General features: G+C 36.4%; 1 protein-coding gene across 10 annotated transcripts in view; it reads right to left on the reverse strand.

Moving 5' to 3' along the window:
* CCDC66 (coiled-coil domain containing 66) overlaps positions 1 to 15,102 on the reverse strand; it is a 54,594-nt gene that overhangs the window by 16,715 nt on the left and 22,777 nt on the right. For all 10 annotated transcript variants that reach the window (XM_060161563.1, XM_060161562.1, XM_060161560.1 and 7 more), the window contains 6 exons: positions 7,938 to 8,069; positions 7,299 to 7,549; positions 7,002 to 7,086; positions 6,010 to 6,171; positions 4,327 to 4,471; positions 3,741 to 3,881 (listed from right to left, as the gene is read on the reverse strand). In XM_060161563.1, the coding sequence (XP_060017546.1) occupies positions 3,741 to 3,881; positions 4,327 to 4,471; positions 6,010 to 6,171; positions 7,002 to 7,086; positions 7,299 to 7,549; positions 7,938 to 8,069 (916 nt within the window). The remainder of the gene's footprint in view (positions 1 to 3,740; positions 3,882 to 4,326; positions 4,472 to 6,009; positions 6,172 to 7,001; positions 7,087 to 7,298; positions 7,550 to 7,937; positions 8,070 to 15,102) is intronic.

The raw sequence follows: 15,102 nt of genomic DNA on the forward strand, positions 1-15,102 counted from the left end.
CAACAATGGTTTATGATAAAAACTCTCAACAAAGTGGGTAGAGAGGGAAAGTATTTCAACCTAATAAAGGCCATATATGTCAAACCCACAGCTAAAATCATGCTTGATGATGAAAAGCTGAAAACTTTTTCAAAGACCAGGAAGAAGACAAGGATGCCCACTCTCACTGGTTTTATTCAACATAGTAGTGGAAGTCCTAGCAAGAGCAATTAGGGAGGAAAATGAAAGAAAAGGCATCCAGGGCTTCCCTGGTGGTGCAGTGGTTGAGAATCTGCCTGCTAATGCAGGGGACACAGTTCGAGCCCTGGTCTGGGAGGATCCCACATGCCGCGGAGCAACTAGGCCCGTGAGCCACAACTACTGAGCCTGCGCATCTGGAGCCTGTGCTCCGCAACAAGAGAGGCCACGATAGTGAGAGGCACGCGCACCGCGATGAAGAGTGGCCCCCACTTGCCACAACTAGAGAAAGCCCTTGCACAGAAATGAAGACCCAACACAGCAAAAATAATTAATAAAAACTCCTACCCCCAACATCTTAAAAAAAAAAAGAAAAGGCATCCAAATTTGTAAGGGAAAAGTAAAACTGTCACTATTTGCAGGTGACATATCGTATACAGAAAACTCTAAAGCCTCCACCAAAAAAAACCTTATTAGAAATAACAAATGAATTCAGTAAACTTGCAGGATACAAAATCAACATACAAAAATCTCCTGCATTTCTATACACTAATAATGAACTGTCAGAATGAGAAATTAAGAACACAATCCCATTTCCAACTGCAACAGTCCCAATTACAAGTACATAAAAAAGAATAAAATATCTAGGAATAAATTTAACCATGGAGGTGAAAGACCTGTACACTGAAAACTATAAGACATTAATGAAAGAAACTGAAGACGACTCAAATAAATAGAAACATATTCCAAGCTCATGGACTGGAAGAATTAATATTGTTAAAATGACCATGCTACCCAAAGCAATCTACAGATTCCACATAATCCCTATCAAAATTCCAAAGATATTTTTCACAGAAACAGAACAAACAATCATAAAATTTGTATGGCACCACAAAAGACCCTGAATAGCTAAAGCAACCCTGAGAAAGAAGAACAAAGCTGGAGGCATCATGCTTCCTGATTTCAGAGTGTAATACAAAGCTGTAGTAATCAAAAGAGTATGGTACTGGCATGAAGACATACACATAGATCAGTGAAACAGAATAGAGAGCCCAGACATAAACCCATGCATATATGGTCAATGATTTTACAACAAAAGATCCAAAGAGAAACAACATTTTCTTCAATAAATGGCATTGGAAAAAATGGACAGCCACATGCACAGGAATGAAACTTGACCACTATTTTACATCATACACAAAAATGAATTAAAAACAGACTGAAGACTTAAATGTAAGACCTGAAGTAATAAAACTTCTAGAGGAAAACTTAGGCAGTAAGTTCTCTGACACCGGTCTTGGCAGTGATTTTTTGGATTTGACACAAAAAGCAAAGGTAGCGTGAGCAAAACTAAACAACTGAGACTCCATCAAACTAAAAAGGTCCTGTACAGCAAAGGAAACCATCAACAAGATGAAAAGGCTGAATGGGAGAAAATATATACAAATCATGTATCATGTATTAAGAAGTCATACTATGCAACAGCAAAAAAAAATCCAATTAAAAAATGTGCAGAATATCTGAATAGACATTTTTCCAAAGGCAACATCTAGATAGCCAACACGGATATGTGAAAAGATGCTCAATATCCCTGATCATCAGGAAAATGCAAATAAAAATCACAATGAAATACCACCTCACACCTGTCAGAATGGCGATTATCAAAAAGACAAGAAATAAGAGCTGGTGAAGAAGTGGAGAAGAGGGAACCTTTGTGCACTGTTGGTGCGAATGTAAACTGGTGCAATCACTACGGAAAATAGTATTGGAAGTTCCTTAAAAATTAAAAATAGAACCATGTGATCCAGCAATCCCACTTCTGGGTACTTAGCTGAAGGAAATAAGAACACTAACTCAAAGAAATATATGCATTACTTTGTTCACTGCAGCATTATTTACAATAGCCAACAAATGGAAGCAACCTAAGTGTTTACTGATAAATGAATGAAGAAAATGTACTGTGTGTACACACACACACACACACACACACACACACACACACACACATGTATATACACACAATGGAATATTAGCCATGAAAAAGAATGAAATTTTGCCATTTCCAACAAAATGAATCGACCTGGGACATTATGCTAAGTAAAATAAGTCAAAAAGACAGACAAATATCATATGATCCTCAGGTATATGTGGAATCTGGGTGGAAAAAAAAAAACCCTCATAGATACAGAGAACAGACTGGTGCTGCCAGAGAGGGTGAGCAAAATGTACAACCTTCCAGTTATAAAATAAGTAAGTCTGGGGATGTAATGTACAGAATGTTGGCTATAGTAATAATATTGTACTGTATATTTGAAAGTTGCTAAGAGAGTAAATCTTCAAAGTTCTCATCACAAGAAAAAAAACTGTAACTCTGTATGGTAACAAATGTTAACTAGACTTCTTATTGTGATTATTTTACAATATATACAGATATCAAACATTATGTTGTACACCTGAAACTAATATTATGTGTCAATTATATCTCAATTTTACAAAAAAAATGAAAAGATTTATTGGAAGTTATGTAAAAAAAGAAAAAATATTTCCTAGACGCATGGATGGAGGGCTGAAAGGATTCACAGTAAGCATGGAGACCTATGATAATGATACCCAACATGGATATTACCTAATTAGTTATGTAAAAATTTAAAACAAGCACATGAAAAGATGCTCAACGTCAGCAATCATAATGAGAGAGCACTTTACAACCATGAGAATAGTAAGTATGGGCAAGGATGTAAAGAAATTGGAATCTTCATACATTTCTGATGAGAATGTAAAATGGTACAGCTGCTGTGGAGCACAATTTAGTAGTTCCTCAATATTCTAAACATACAGTTACTATACGACTCAGCAATGCTACTCTTCTCCCCCAAGACACTGAAAATTTATGTCTACACAAAAATTTGCACATGAATGTTCACAGCAGCATATTTCCAACAGCCAAAAAGTGGAACCCAAATGTCCTCAACTGATGAAGGAATAAACAAAATGTGGTGGTATATCCATAAAATGGAATATTATTCAGTGATAAAAAGGAATGAAGTACTTACTATTACATGCAACAATATGGATGAAACTTAAAACATACTAAGGTGAAAGAATCTAGACAGAGAAGACCACATATGATATGATTCCAATTATATGAAATGTCCAGAACAGACAAATCTAGAGAGACAGAAAGTAAACTGGTGGTTGCCCAAGAATAGAGGGGAGAGAGGAAACGGAGAATGATTGTCGATGGGTACAGGGTTTCTTTTTGGAGTGATAAAAATGTTCTAAAGTTAATTACGGTGATAGCTGCACAACTATGAATATAAAAACTGAATTGTGCTCTTTTAAAAAACACTGAATTGTACCCTTTAAAAGGGTAAATTTTATACTATGTAAATTATATCTTAATAAAGCTGCTATAGAGAAATTAAAAACCAAGAAATACCTTTATTTCCTAACTCGTACTGAAAACCTCAAATTCCTTTACATTTTAAATTAATTTAACTTACTTCTAATTGTGACTTATATTTTAAGTAAATTTTAAGCCAAATCACAATTTATACCAGTACCTGTTTGCACACCAGTGTCCTTCCTCGGTGAGGCTGTAGAGCTGATATATGCATTCATTTTACCACTGATTTTATCCAAGCCATGTCCTGAATTTGCAATGTTGTCAGTAGATGCATTATATTCCACTTGTATTGTATCAACTGGCAAGAGAAATAAGTTATGTGATAAAATGACATAGCGGCAACTAAATACACACAAGACTCTTAGTTTAATCAAGCAGTGCAAACACTGCAATAAAAATTTAGAAGGGCTAGCCTAAAGTTTCTTACAAAAAGCTATCAGCATTCTTATCCCTTACTGAATTTTGGGAGATCACTTAATGGATACCTCTGTAAAAATGGGTACAAAAGTATACATTTTACCTATTGTGAGGAAAATGTATGTGAAAAGATACTGAAAATTATAACATTATTTAGTTCTACTCTTAAGGCAATTTCCCAAGTAAGCATTATAACTTTACATTAGTTCAAAGTCTGAAATTCCTCAAAAAATATTTAGTTAACAGGTGTTTAAAGGTATTAAAAATAGGCAATTATTTAAAATTTTCAAGAAATATTATAAATAAAATTCTAGTCCAGTGCTTACTGCCAAGATTTTTAATCAATCTAGAAGTGTCATGTCCCTTTTGAGCCAATTCTCGGATTCTCTGTTCTTGTTTCAGTCTCTGTGCCAACTCCTGCGCTCTCTGCATCGTCTGGAACAGTTCAATTGTCTTAAGGGTCATGATTTCCTATCAATATTGAAGTGCGCAAAGTTAATTAAATACAATTATCAAACGTACAGACTTGAATATTTTCTCTCAGTAGATATTTTCTAAGCTCCTACTATGTGCCAGGCACTATTCATGATACTGGGAGTAGAGAAGCCAAGAGAACAAAGTTCCTTCCCTTTTACAGATTACATTTTAGTATCTTTTTCTACAGCTGTATTATTAGACCACAAATACAAACACTCTTTTACCCATGCTATAAAGTTGTCAAAACTTCTAAAACCAACAGTCAATTCCACCTGAATTTTATTAAGATAAAAAAATAGATAATAAGAGGTAAGACTCAAGACTTACAGCCATTTTTTGCAATTCAAGCAAATCACACTTTGATTTTTTTCACATATGTAGTTATTTCATAGGTGTAGTTGGCTCAGCCTATTCAACATAATGAAATCAGAACCTAAATCATTTGTACCTTCATCAGCTAACTCTGAAGTAAAGGTTGCAAGTGGGAAACGGCAAGAAAAGGCAGTCTCTCAGCGCCACCTCCCAGCTCCAGGGGGAGTGCTGTATAGTCTGCTCTGTAGACCTCAGGAACCTTTGGCAATCAAATGTCATTGTATAACTTGCTCTTTGTCAGGCCCACTCAAACATGGCACTTGACATCACCATACCTATGCAGACTGTACCACTTAATATAGGGGTTCTCCTAGCCAACCAGATATCTACTCTTTTTAATAGACCCTTACTTAGCACAGAGGAATCCTCTAACACAGCAACAAACTCTATCATCAATCCCAGCCAATGACTCTGCAAGTAAATGCTCCTGTTCACAAGTGGATACAGACAGAAAGGCCAATCATTTCTCTTAACCTATTTAGAAATTTATTAGTATAATCATTGCTTAGAAAACATTTAAAAATCAAGCAAATGGATAACTTTTGTTTTATTTTGTAATAACGCATCCTGACCTTCTTAGCAGAAAGAAACCCAAGGAGTACAGCATTTGTGAATCAATCATTTGAAACAATAAAACCTCCAGCTTCCCTCCTACTTTCAAAACCTTCTTTATGCAAAGCTTTAATGTTTCTGCATAGTTTCACAACTTCAAAACACATGCAAATGTTCTGGTTATTTTTTCTTTAAAAACACACCCAGGGACTTCCCTGGTGGCGCAGTGGTTAAGAATCTGCCTGCCAATGCAGGGGACACAGGTGCTATCCCTGGTCCGGGAAGATCCCACATGCCGTGGAGCAACTAAGCCTGTGCGCCACAACTACTGAGCCTGCACTCTAGAGCCCGTGTGCCATAACTACTGAGCCTGCATGCTGCAACTACTGAAGCCCGCGCGCCTAGAGCCCGTGCTCCGCAACAAGAGAAGTCACAGCAATGAGAAGCCCACACGCCGCAACAAAGAGTAGCCCCCCGCTCACCACAACTAGACAAAGCCCACGCACAGCAACAAAGACCCAACGCAGCCAAAAACAAATTTAAAAAAACCCCAAAAAACAACACACCCATTTTTACTCTAAAATGTTAGTTAGGATATAAATACCTACTTCCTTTTGTTTTTGCTTAAGTATATCTTCTTCATACTGTTTCTGCATCTCTTCTTGTTCCCGTGCTAAACGACGCTCCTCCTCTTGTTCCTCCTTCTTTCTTTGCTCTTCTTCAAGCTGCTTCTTCTTGCGCTTCTCTTCTACCTGAGCAGTGATGGCTTTCTAGTCATAAACAGTAACGTAAATTATTGTCATAAATTTTTAAAAAATCCATAAAGCATCTGGTGTTTCAAAAATGTTTATCAATATATAGAGAGTAATACGTATATGAGTTAAATTCAAATGTCAGGTTTCCAATGTATTTTTCCCATCTCCCATCAAGTTTTACATGCTTTTTCTTTAATCCCAAGAGGGCTCGTAGAAGAACTAAGAGAAAAACAACTGAAGAAACAATCTCAGTGCTTAGCATACATAGTGCCTGGTAAAAATAGCAGATGCTCTATAAATGTCTGTTCACTTAACCGACTGCAAGTAACCATATTAACTAAGCCAAATTCTTCATATAGTAGAGATTTGCCAAATTACTGGACATTTAAGTCCCTTTAGTACTAGACTAAAATTAGGACAAAATTTTAATCTTAGTTTCCTTTCTTATATTATCCATTAGATTTCTTAATCATAATTCTACTTCAATCCCTTGCATCTATTTCCCTTTCAAAGAACTAATTCTCATCCTGAACAGAATTCAGGAGAATTGGAGAAAAAAATATCCAATACCAACTTAAGATTTAGTGTCATTTCAGATACACAACCTAAACATTAAAGACCTTCTTCCTTGGAAGGCAGGTGGCTGTACTACATGATACTGTCTGGTTCTCAACATAAGTATAATTCTAATATAATGCCAGTTGGTGTAGGGATTAGATTCATCACAGGATTGTGCAGGGCCTGTTCTGTAAGTTTATACTGGAATTTTAATTTCCATTTACTTAGGTATCTAGCCCATGACTACTAATGATTAAGGCAAAGAACAACATTTGACAATGCAATACCTGATGTTCTAACTGTTTTTGTCGTCTCCTGTCTCGTTCCTCAATTTGAGCTGGGTCCAAAAGAGCAGTCATAGAACGGAGAAAGCTGGCAAGACAGATCCATTAGCTATTTAAAACCTCCAAAAGGTGGGTTTAACAAGGTGCTAAGTCATTTTTGTTTGAAATGTATCTACTAGTCATTTCTACTGTAAAGAAAAACACCAAACCTGAAACCAATTAAGATACAAATACAACAACAATCCTAAAAAGGCACACAGACCTCCTTAAACACCAACAGGTGCTGAAGGAGGCACTTACTTCCTTTTCTTACTGCTTTCCACAGCCACGTCTCTAACAGGTCTTGCTACGTGCTCCTCCTCTGAAGGTTCAACCTGGCTTCCCGTTGTAGGTGTATACAGACTGCTGATATCAGCCAGGTCCTGAGCGTCCGGAGAGACACAGAAGTACTCTGGTTGTGTTTGTGTTGACCGAGAGGACAGCTGAGACTGAGAACCAGGACAGCTCTTGAATGAATCAAAATGTATTGCCCATCTGTCATGCTCCTCACCCTAATCACGACAAATAAGAACTGCTAAGAACTCTTCCAACTCTTATGTTTAAAATTTCAAATGACAAACATGATTTCTAAAAGTCACCACACAACAGAACAAGCATCATAAAGATTAACAAAACTGTATCCTGTATTGATCCCATATACATTTAGACAATTAAGCTTGGAGAATATGAAAAATTCAAAGAACCAGGAAATTTCTAAAACGTTAGTTACAAGAAGCTATGCAAAATCACACTGAATTCATTCAACGAAAGGTTCACAAGAGCAAATATGGAATAATTTGAATACTCTTGTCAAACAGTTTCAGGACACTTTTAAGTTTATGATTAGAGACTCTGAAATTATTTTTTCCCCCTTTATACCGATAAAACTTCATAAATTACCTTTGAAGATATAATTTTTTCCTCTACTTTTTTTTGCCGGTCATCCTCTATTTGCTTGTTCAACTCTTCAATCCATTTTCTCTGCTGTTCTTGTTTCACAGCACTGAAAGGGCGCTCCGTCAGTACTGCTTCCTAAACAAGTCATCAATACCATCAAAAGTTTACCTCTTTTTGTAACCACTTTATATTTACAAATCTTTCCAAATAATTTATATAGATTTAACGTGGAAAGGTATTTAACTCTAAGAGAAGCAATAATTTTAAACAAAAAAATTTGAGGGACTTCCCTTGTGGCACAGTGGTTAAGAATCCGCCTGCCAATGCAGGGGACCCAAGTTCAAGCCCTGGTCCGGGAAGATCCTACATGCCCCGGAGCAACTAAGCCCGTGTGCCACAACTACTGAGCCTGCACTCTACAGCTTGTGAGCCGCAACTATTGAGCCCCCGCGTGCCACAACTATTAAAGCCTGCGTGCCTAGAGCCCATGCTCCGGAACAAAGACAAGCCAACATAATAAGAAGCCCATGCACCACAACAAAGAGTAGCGCCCCCCCCCGCCCCCGCTCACCACAACTAGAGAAAGCTCACACGCAACAAAGGCCAAATGCAGTCAAAAATAAATAAATAAATAAATGTATAAATAATAATACTTAAAAAAATTCAAGTATACAAGAATTAAGTAGATATATTCTAATTTTCAGAATCATATATTTGTAACACATACTAGCAGAAGGATATAAGATAACTAAGTAAACGTAAAGAAAGGAAATTTTCTAATGAAAAATAGAAAATTTTCTCCAAACCAATTATAAGATTTTCAAATTTCTATCCTAATATAGTCTCATTTACTTTGAAAGGAATCACTGATAAACTGAAATAGATAAATACTGTTTAACACTTGGCTTCAGAATACAAAAACATTGCTTTGGGACCAAGAGCCAGGAGGATATAATACAGCCAGAGGCTTTCTCTTACTGAATCATAATGCCTCTTTTGGATACCTTTTGTTCCCATTTCTGCTGCTACAGCCCTAGCATGATCTATGACATTTCACTAAGAAAAATATATTGTGTCCAGATTAAGTCCTTGAATTCTAAGAAAAATAAAAACAGTAGCATAAAAATTTATTGTTCCTTTAACTTATGAGAGTTTAGTACGCTTTAACAAAAAGGAAAGCATATATTCTACTCAAATTGTCCTAAAATGCAAGAGCTAAGCAACAAAACATTTTGTTACATGACATAACTACAGGACATAATTTTTAAAAGTTTGACAGAATAATATAATGGCAAAGCTCATTAGTTTTCAACCAATTGCTTTGATCAAAGGAAATACTTACACAAAAAGGAAAAATCTTAGTATCACAGGTGCTCTCACACATTTTAAAACAGATAAAAACCAACCCTATTTATTTAAGCCTAAAAGAACCACTTCAAAAGGAGCATTTTCTTCAGGTAAGTGATTTAACAGTTCTTCTAATTTTAGAAATGTTATTTTAGAGGTCTAACTGGAAAAAAAAAAAAAAGGACCCTTTGAACTCCTTATAAGAAATTCACAGGGAATTCCCTGGCAGTCCAGTGGTTAGGACTCCGCAATTTCACTGCCAATGGAGCGGGTTCAATCCCTGGTCGGGGAACTAAGATCCCAGAAGCCACATGGCATGGCCAGAAAAAAAAACAAATTCACAATATGGCATTGAATCAACATAGAATTCTGTAATCTGTTTCTTAAGTCTGATGTAACCAGATCTGGTTTCAAATTTTGGTGGGGTTTCCAATTATTCAAGGATAAGACACAAAATACCCTTGAAAATTCCTAAAATCCTCATCAAATGCTTTATATACATGTCTTATATTTACAACCCTGTGGAAAATTTAATAATCAGTTATTCCAATTCAGTCTTCAACTTCTTACTCAAGGATGACTTACATCCTTGTTTTACTTGCTTGCCACCTGAATAAGTCATTTCACTTCTCCAACCGACTAGAAAACTCTTTAAATTATTACTTTCTTTTTTACAAGTCTTCCCCCACGTACATTCAGTTACAGGAATGAAAGTATAAGGATCTGGGGGGTGGGAGAGGTGGTAGGTAAATGAAAACTCCCTTTTGACTACTGAGCTCATTTTAGTTGAAACCTGAGTAAGGCAAATGTGTGTAAAATGCAAGACTCACTGTGTAACAAATGTGTTCTGATGATGATCTAGCACCTCCCTTCTGTTAATGCTTCAACATGGCTAAGAACCCTCTTTCTCTAGGTTCACTCACTTTTTCACTTTCTCTCTTTCACATTATTGACCTCAGATGCCCCTTCCCCTACATAAAAGCTCCTTTTCTAAACACCTATTTTGAGCCTATTCTCAAGTGACAGCCTTGAGTGAAAACTCATTTTCACAGGTACTCAATACACACTTCCCCACAAACAGTTCCTAATGTTACAGGTTCCTAATGTAAATCTTTAGCTACCTTCAAGTTCTTCTATGTTAGAAATTGCCAGTCTTACTCCTAATATAAATGCTGTATGAATGGCAGCTGCTATATCAGAACTGAAAGTAGAGGCTTTTCAAATGGTCACCTAGACATGCTTAGTTCTGTTTCATTTAATTCTCCCCTTAAAGCAGTCTAAAAATGCATGTCTGTGAAAGGAGAACACTCAGTGGTGACTTTGCCATGGTCCACAATAGTCCTGCTTGCCAGTGCATGATTCCCAAGCCCAGACACCAAGCCTCCCTACTTTAGACAGTCTGTCCACCTACTCATCTTGTCCACTCAGTACGCATAAAAGGCATGCTTCTGGGTGGTGGGTGGTTTCAGGACACTGGGCTAGAAAAAAACAGATCTTCCAAGAGGAAGAGCAGCACAACCAAGAGCTACAATCATTTTGGAGGGTGGGCTGGAGTACTCTGAACTTGAAAGTAACTGTAAAATCTCTGGAACCAGGACTACACAGTTGTGCACGTGGCTAAAATCCTGGTTTTCATGTGCTTATTGGCCATATCTTTGGAGCCATATCTGTTCAGTCTTTTCCTTATTTTCCAATTTTACTAACACAATCGTCCCTTGGTATCTGTGGGGTACTGGGTTGCAGGACCTCCTGAATATACCAAAACTGGCAGATACTCAAGTCCCTTATATAAAATAGTGTAGTATTTGCATGTAACCTATGCACATCCTCATGTGTATTTAAAATCAACTCTAGGTTACTTACAATACCTAACAGAATGTGTATGCTATGTAACTAGTTGCCAGTGCATAGCAAATTGAAGTTTGGCTTTTTGAAACTTTCTGGAATATTTTTTCCCTGATATTTTCCTTTTTCTTTTTTTTTTTAACTAATTACTTTATTATACATTTTCATAAAGAACTTTATGTATGTTATCTTTTTTAGCCCTCACAATAATAACAATAATAATACGAATTGGCTGACAACACTCTCTCTGTTACAAGCACTGCTGGGCATTTTATATACATTCATTTCCATGATAAAATTATGGGGTAGGCATCATTTTTAAAGAAATGAGAACTAAGGCACAGAGGTGTTAAGTATCTTATTAAGACTCATGGCATCTGGAAGTTTTTTCCAAACATTTTCAGTCCGAGATTGGTTGAATCTATGGATCTGGCACCCACGGATACAGAGGGCCGCTTGCATCCAACTATTCTGATCTTATTTCCTTCCTTCTACTTCCTTTGGGTTTAACTGTTGCAATTCTTTCTCTAACTTCTTGAAATGAATACTTAGATCATTTATGTTTTGCTTTCAGTCTTTCTCTTCCAAGAAATGCATTTAAGCCTATAAACGTCCAAGCACAGGAAGCTCATATGTTCTCATATATATTTTCATCATCATTCGGTTCAACACACTTTCTAATTCTGAGTTTTCTTTCACTTAAAAGACTACTGCTTAAATATCAAACATTTGGAAATTTTGTTATTTGTTACTGATATCTAGCTTAATTCCACTGTGATCAGATAACATATTCTGTGTAATCTAAACCTATGAAATTTGTTGAGACTTTATGGCCTAGCAAATTACTAATTCTCACATTTTTTTCGTTTTTTTTTTTTTTTTTTTTTTGCAGTACGCGGGCCTCTCACTGTTGTGGCCTCTCCCGTTGCGGAGCACAGGCTCCAGATGCGCAGGCTCAGCGGCCATGGCTCAGCAGCCCAGCCGCTCCGCGGCATGTGGGATCTTCCCGGACCGGGGCACGAACCCATGTCCCCTACATCGGCAGGTGGACTCTCAACCACTGCGCCACCAGGGAAGCCCTTAATTCTCACTTTTAATTTCTAAAATATTTTGCCCATAGATTTTTTGGGTTTTCTATATAAATGACAAACTGCTACAGTTTTATTTTTTCCTTTCCAGTTCTTAAGACTTTTAATTTGTCTTGCTATACTGGCTAGGACTACCAATAACATAGTAATAATAATATGGGCATTTTATTTAATTTTTAATTTTAAAGGGACTACTACTAAAATTTCTCATTTAGTATGATGTTCGCTATAGGGTGGTTGTTTTTTTTTTTTAAATACTCAATTGGAAATTCCTTCTAGTTTAATTGCCTGAAATACTGTCCTTAACAAACTGGCTTTGAGTTTTATCAAATGCTTTTCCTGCATCTATTAAAATGTTTTGTTTTATTGTGTTAAAATGGTACACTATACTTGCAGATTTTTAAAAATTCCCTTAACCCATTATGAACTGTAGTCATATTACCTTTTTACACATTATCAAATTTTACTTGTTAATATAGTTTTTTAGAATTTTTGTGTGTATATTCATGAATGAAATAAACCTAATTTTCCTTTTTTGTTATTTTTCTGGCTTTAATACCAAGTTTATACTGGGCTTGCAGAATGAATTGGGGGCCATTTCATATTTCTACTGCCTGGAAAGCTGAATAAATTTGGGATTTATTTCTTTAAAGTTTGGTAGAAACTGTCAGTAAAACCATGTGGGCATTTTGTTCTCCTTGTGGGAAAGTTTTTTTTTACCCAGATCTACAATTACTTTAATGGTTACATAATTATTCAAGCTTTTTACTTATTTTTATGTCAGTTCCTGTAAGTTATAACTTTTCCAGTAATTTACCCACTTCATCTAAGTTTTCATAATTATTGGCATAATATATTAACTTACTAATGATTCACTCTCTACCTGCAATGCCATTTTCACTCATTATGTATTTCACCGACTGGTGCCCTTATTTTCTTTCCTTTTTTTTTAATTTTTAAATTTAAGTAAAACTGACCTGCAACACTATGCTAGTTCCAGGTGCACAACATAGTGATTCAATATTTCTATACATTACAAAATGATCACAAGTCTAGTTACCATCTGTCACCATACAAAGTTATTACAGTATTATTGACTATATTCCCCATGCTGTACATTTATCTCCATGACTCATATATTTTTTAACTACAAGCTCATACCTCTTAATTTCTGTCACCTGTTTCACTTATGCCCCCACCCCCCTCCCTTCTAGCAAAACCACTTGTTTATTCTCTGTATCTATGAGTCTGTTTGCTTCATTATGTTCTGTTCATTTGTTTTGTTTCCTAGATTCTACATATAAGTGAAATCATATAGTACTCTTTGTCTTTCTCTTACTTCACTTAGCATAAGTGAAGTAAGCAGATAGACTTCTAGGTCCGTCCATGTTTTTATAAACAGCAAGGTTTCATTTGTTTTTATGGCTGAGTAACATGCCATTATATACATACACCACATCTTTATCCATTCATCTATCGATAGACCCTAGGTTGCTTCTTTATGTCCCCTATTGTAAACTGCAATGAACATGGGATGCATGTATCTTTTCAATTTAGTGGTTTTTTTCCTTTGGAAGAATACCCAGAAGTAGAACTGCTGGATTGTATGGTAGTTCTGTTTTTAATTTTTGGAGGAAACTCCATCCTGTTTTCCATAATGGCTATACTAATTTACATTCCCACCAACAGCTGGTGGGAAAATTCCTTATTTTCATGATCTATTTCTTCTAATTTAGGTTTATTTTGTTCTTTTCCTAACTTAAGAGAGATTTATCTAGGTTTAGTGTTATGGGTAATTGGCGTACACAACTTACTCTCAGTGTTCTCCTCCACCTGTTTAGTTGTAAGTTCTGCTTCTTATTCTAAAAGGGGATTCACAGGTATATGAAGTACTTAGTACACTTCTTGGATCCTAACAGGCCCTCAAACAAATCAATTTCCTTATTTTATTTAATTATTAAATCTTTCTGATAAGGCAAAGAGACCCACTCAGTTGTTTGCTTTTTTTTCTTTTCTTTTTTTGGCCCTGCCATGCAGCATGTGGGATCTTAGTTCCCTGACCAAGGATCAAACCTGTGCAGTGGAAGCACGGAGTCCTAACCACTGGACCGCCAGGGGATCCCCCCCACCAGTTTTGAATAAGGAAGAGGATTTCCTTCCATAAAGTTTAATTTTGGAGGACTGAGATAGGATTCCTCTGATTCCAAGAATGCCAGTATAGAGAGGCAAAGGGAAACTTTAGCTAGGACTGATTCATTTTAGTCAAGCTATTGTATTTCTTTCTTCTGAAATTAGGCCATCAGTGGACTGGTACTAGTTTATAACTTAGTCACAACCCATTTCTGTTGTGGAAAGGGCTTCATAATTCACAAACACTCTTCTCAGAATTCTAAAGTAACCTGACAACAAATGGAATATAAAGGTTCTAGGCATTCAATTTTTATTCTACTGGGTTGTGACCAACTATTAAAAAAAATCCTGTCCTGTAAGTGCTATAAATCTAGAGAAATTCTTGTTGAACTCTGAACCATGCTATAATGAGCTCTTTTTGGTACATGACATGGATAGAAATGTTTTATGGATTATCCTTTATACCTGTGAAAAATAAAGGAAACCTCATTTAAAATGGAGTCAGAAAGCCCTGAAGGTGGAGCTCTCACCCATATATGACTCACCACAGCTTACAGACCCCACCAAGATTTCCTTCTCACCAGCAACAAGCTTCCCACCACCTGCAGCTACCACAGCCCTCCCCAATTTCCTCCTCTCCTCTACAAAATCAAGTTCCTCTCCTCTGTTCTCCAAACTTGCCTAAGGTTTGTCACAGTTTGCTTGTCCTGAATTACAACTGTCTACTATTCCCAAATAAACTCATGCTGCTGGTAAAA

The sequence above is a fragment of the Lagenorhynchus albirostris genome, chromosome 10 (assembly GCF_949774975.1).
Source record: "Lagenorhynchus albirostris chromosome 10, mLagAlb1.1, whole genome shotgun sequence".
NCBI classification, from domain to species: domain Eukaryota; kingdom Metazoa; phylum Chordata; class Mammalia; order Artiodactyla; family Delphinidae; genus Lagenorhynchus; species Lagenorhynchus albirostris.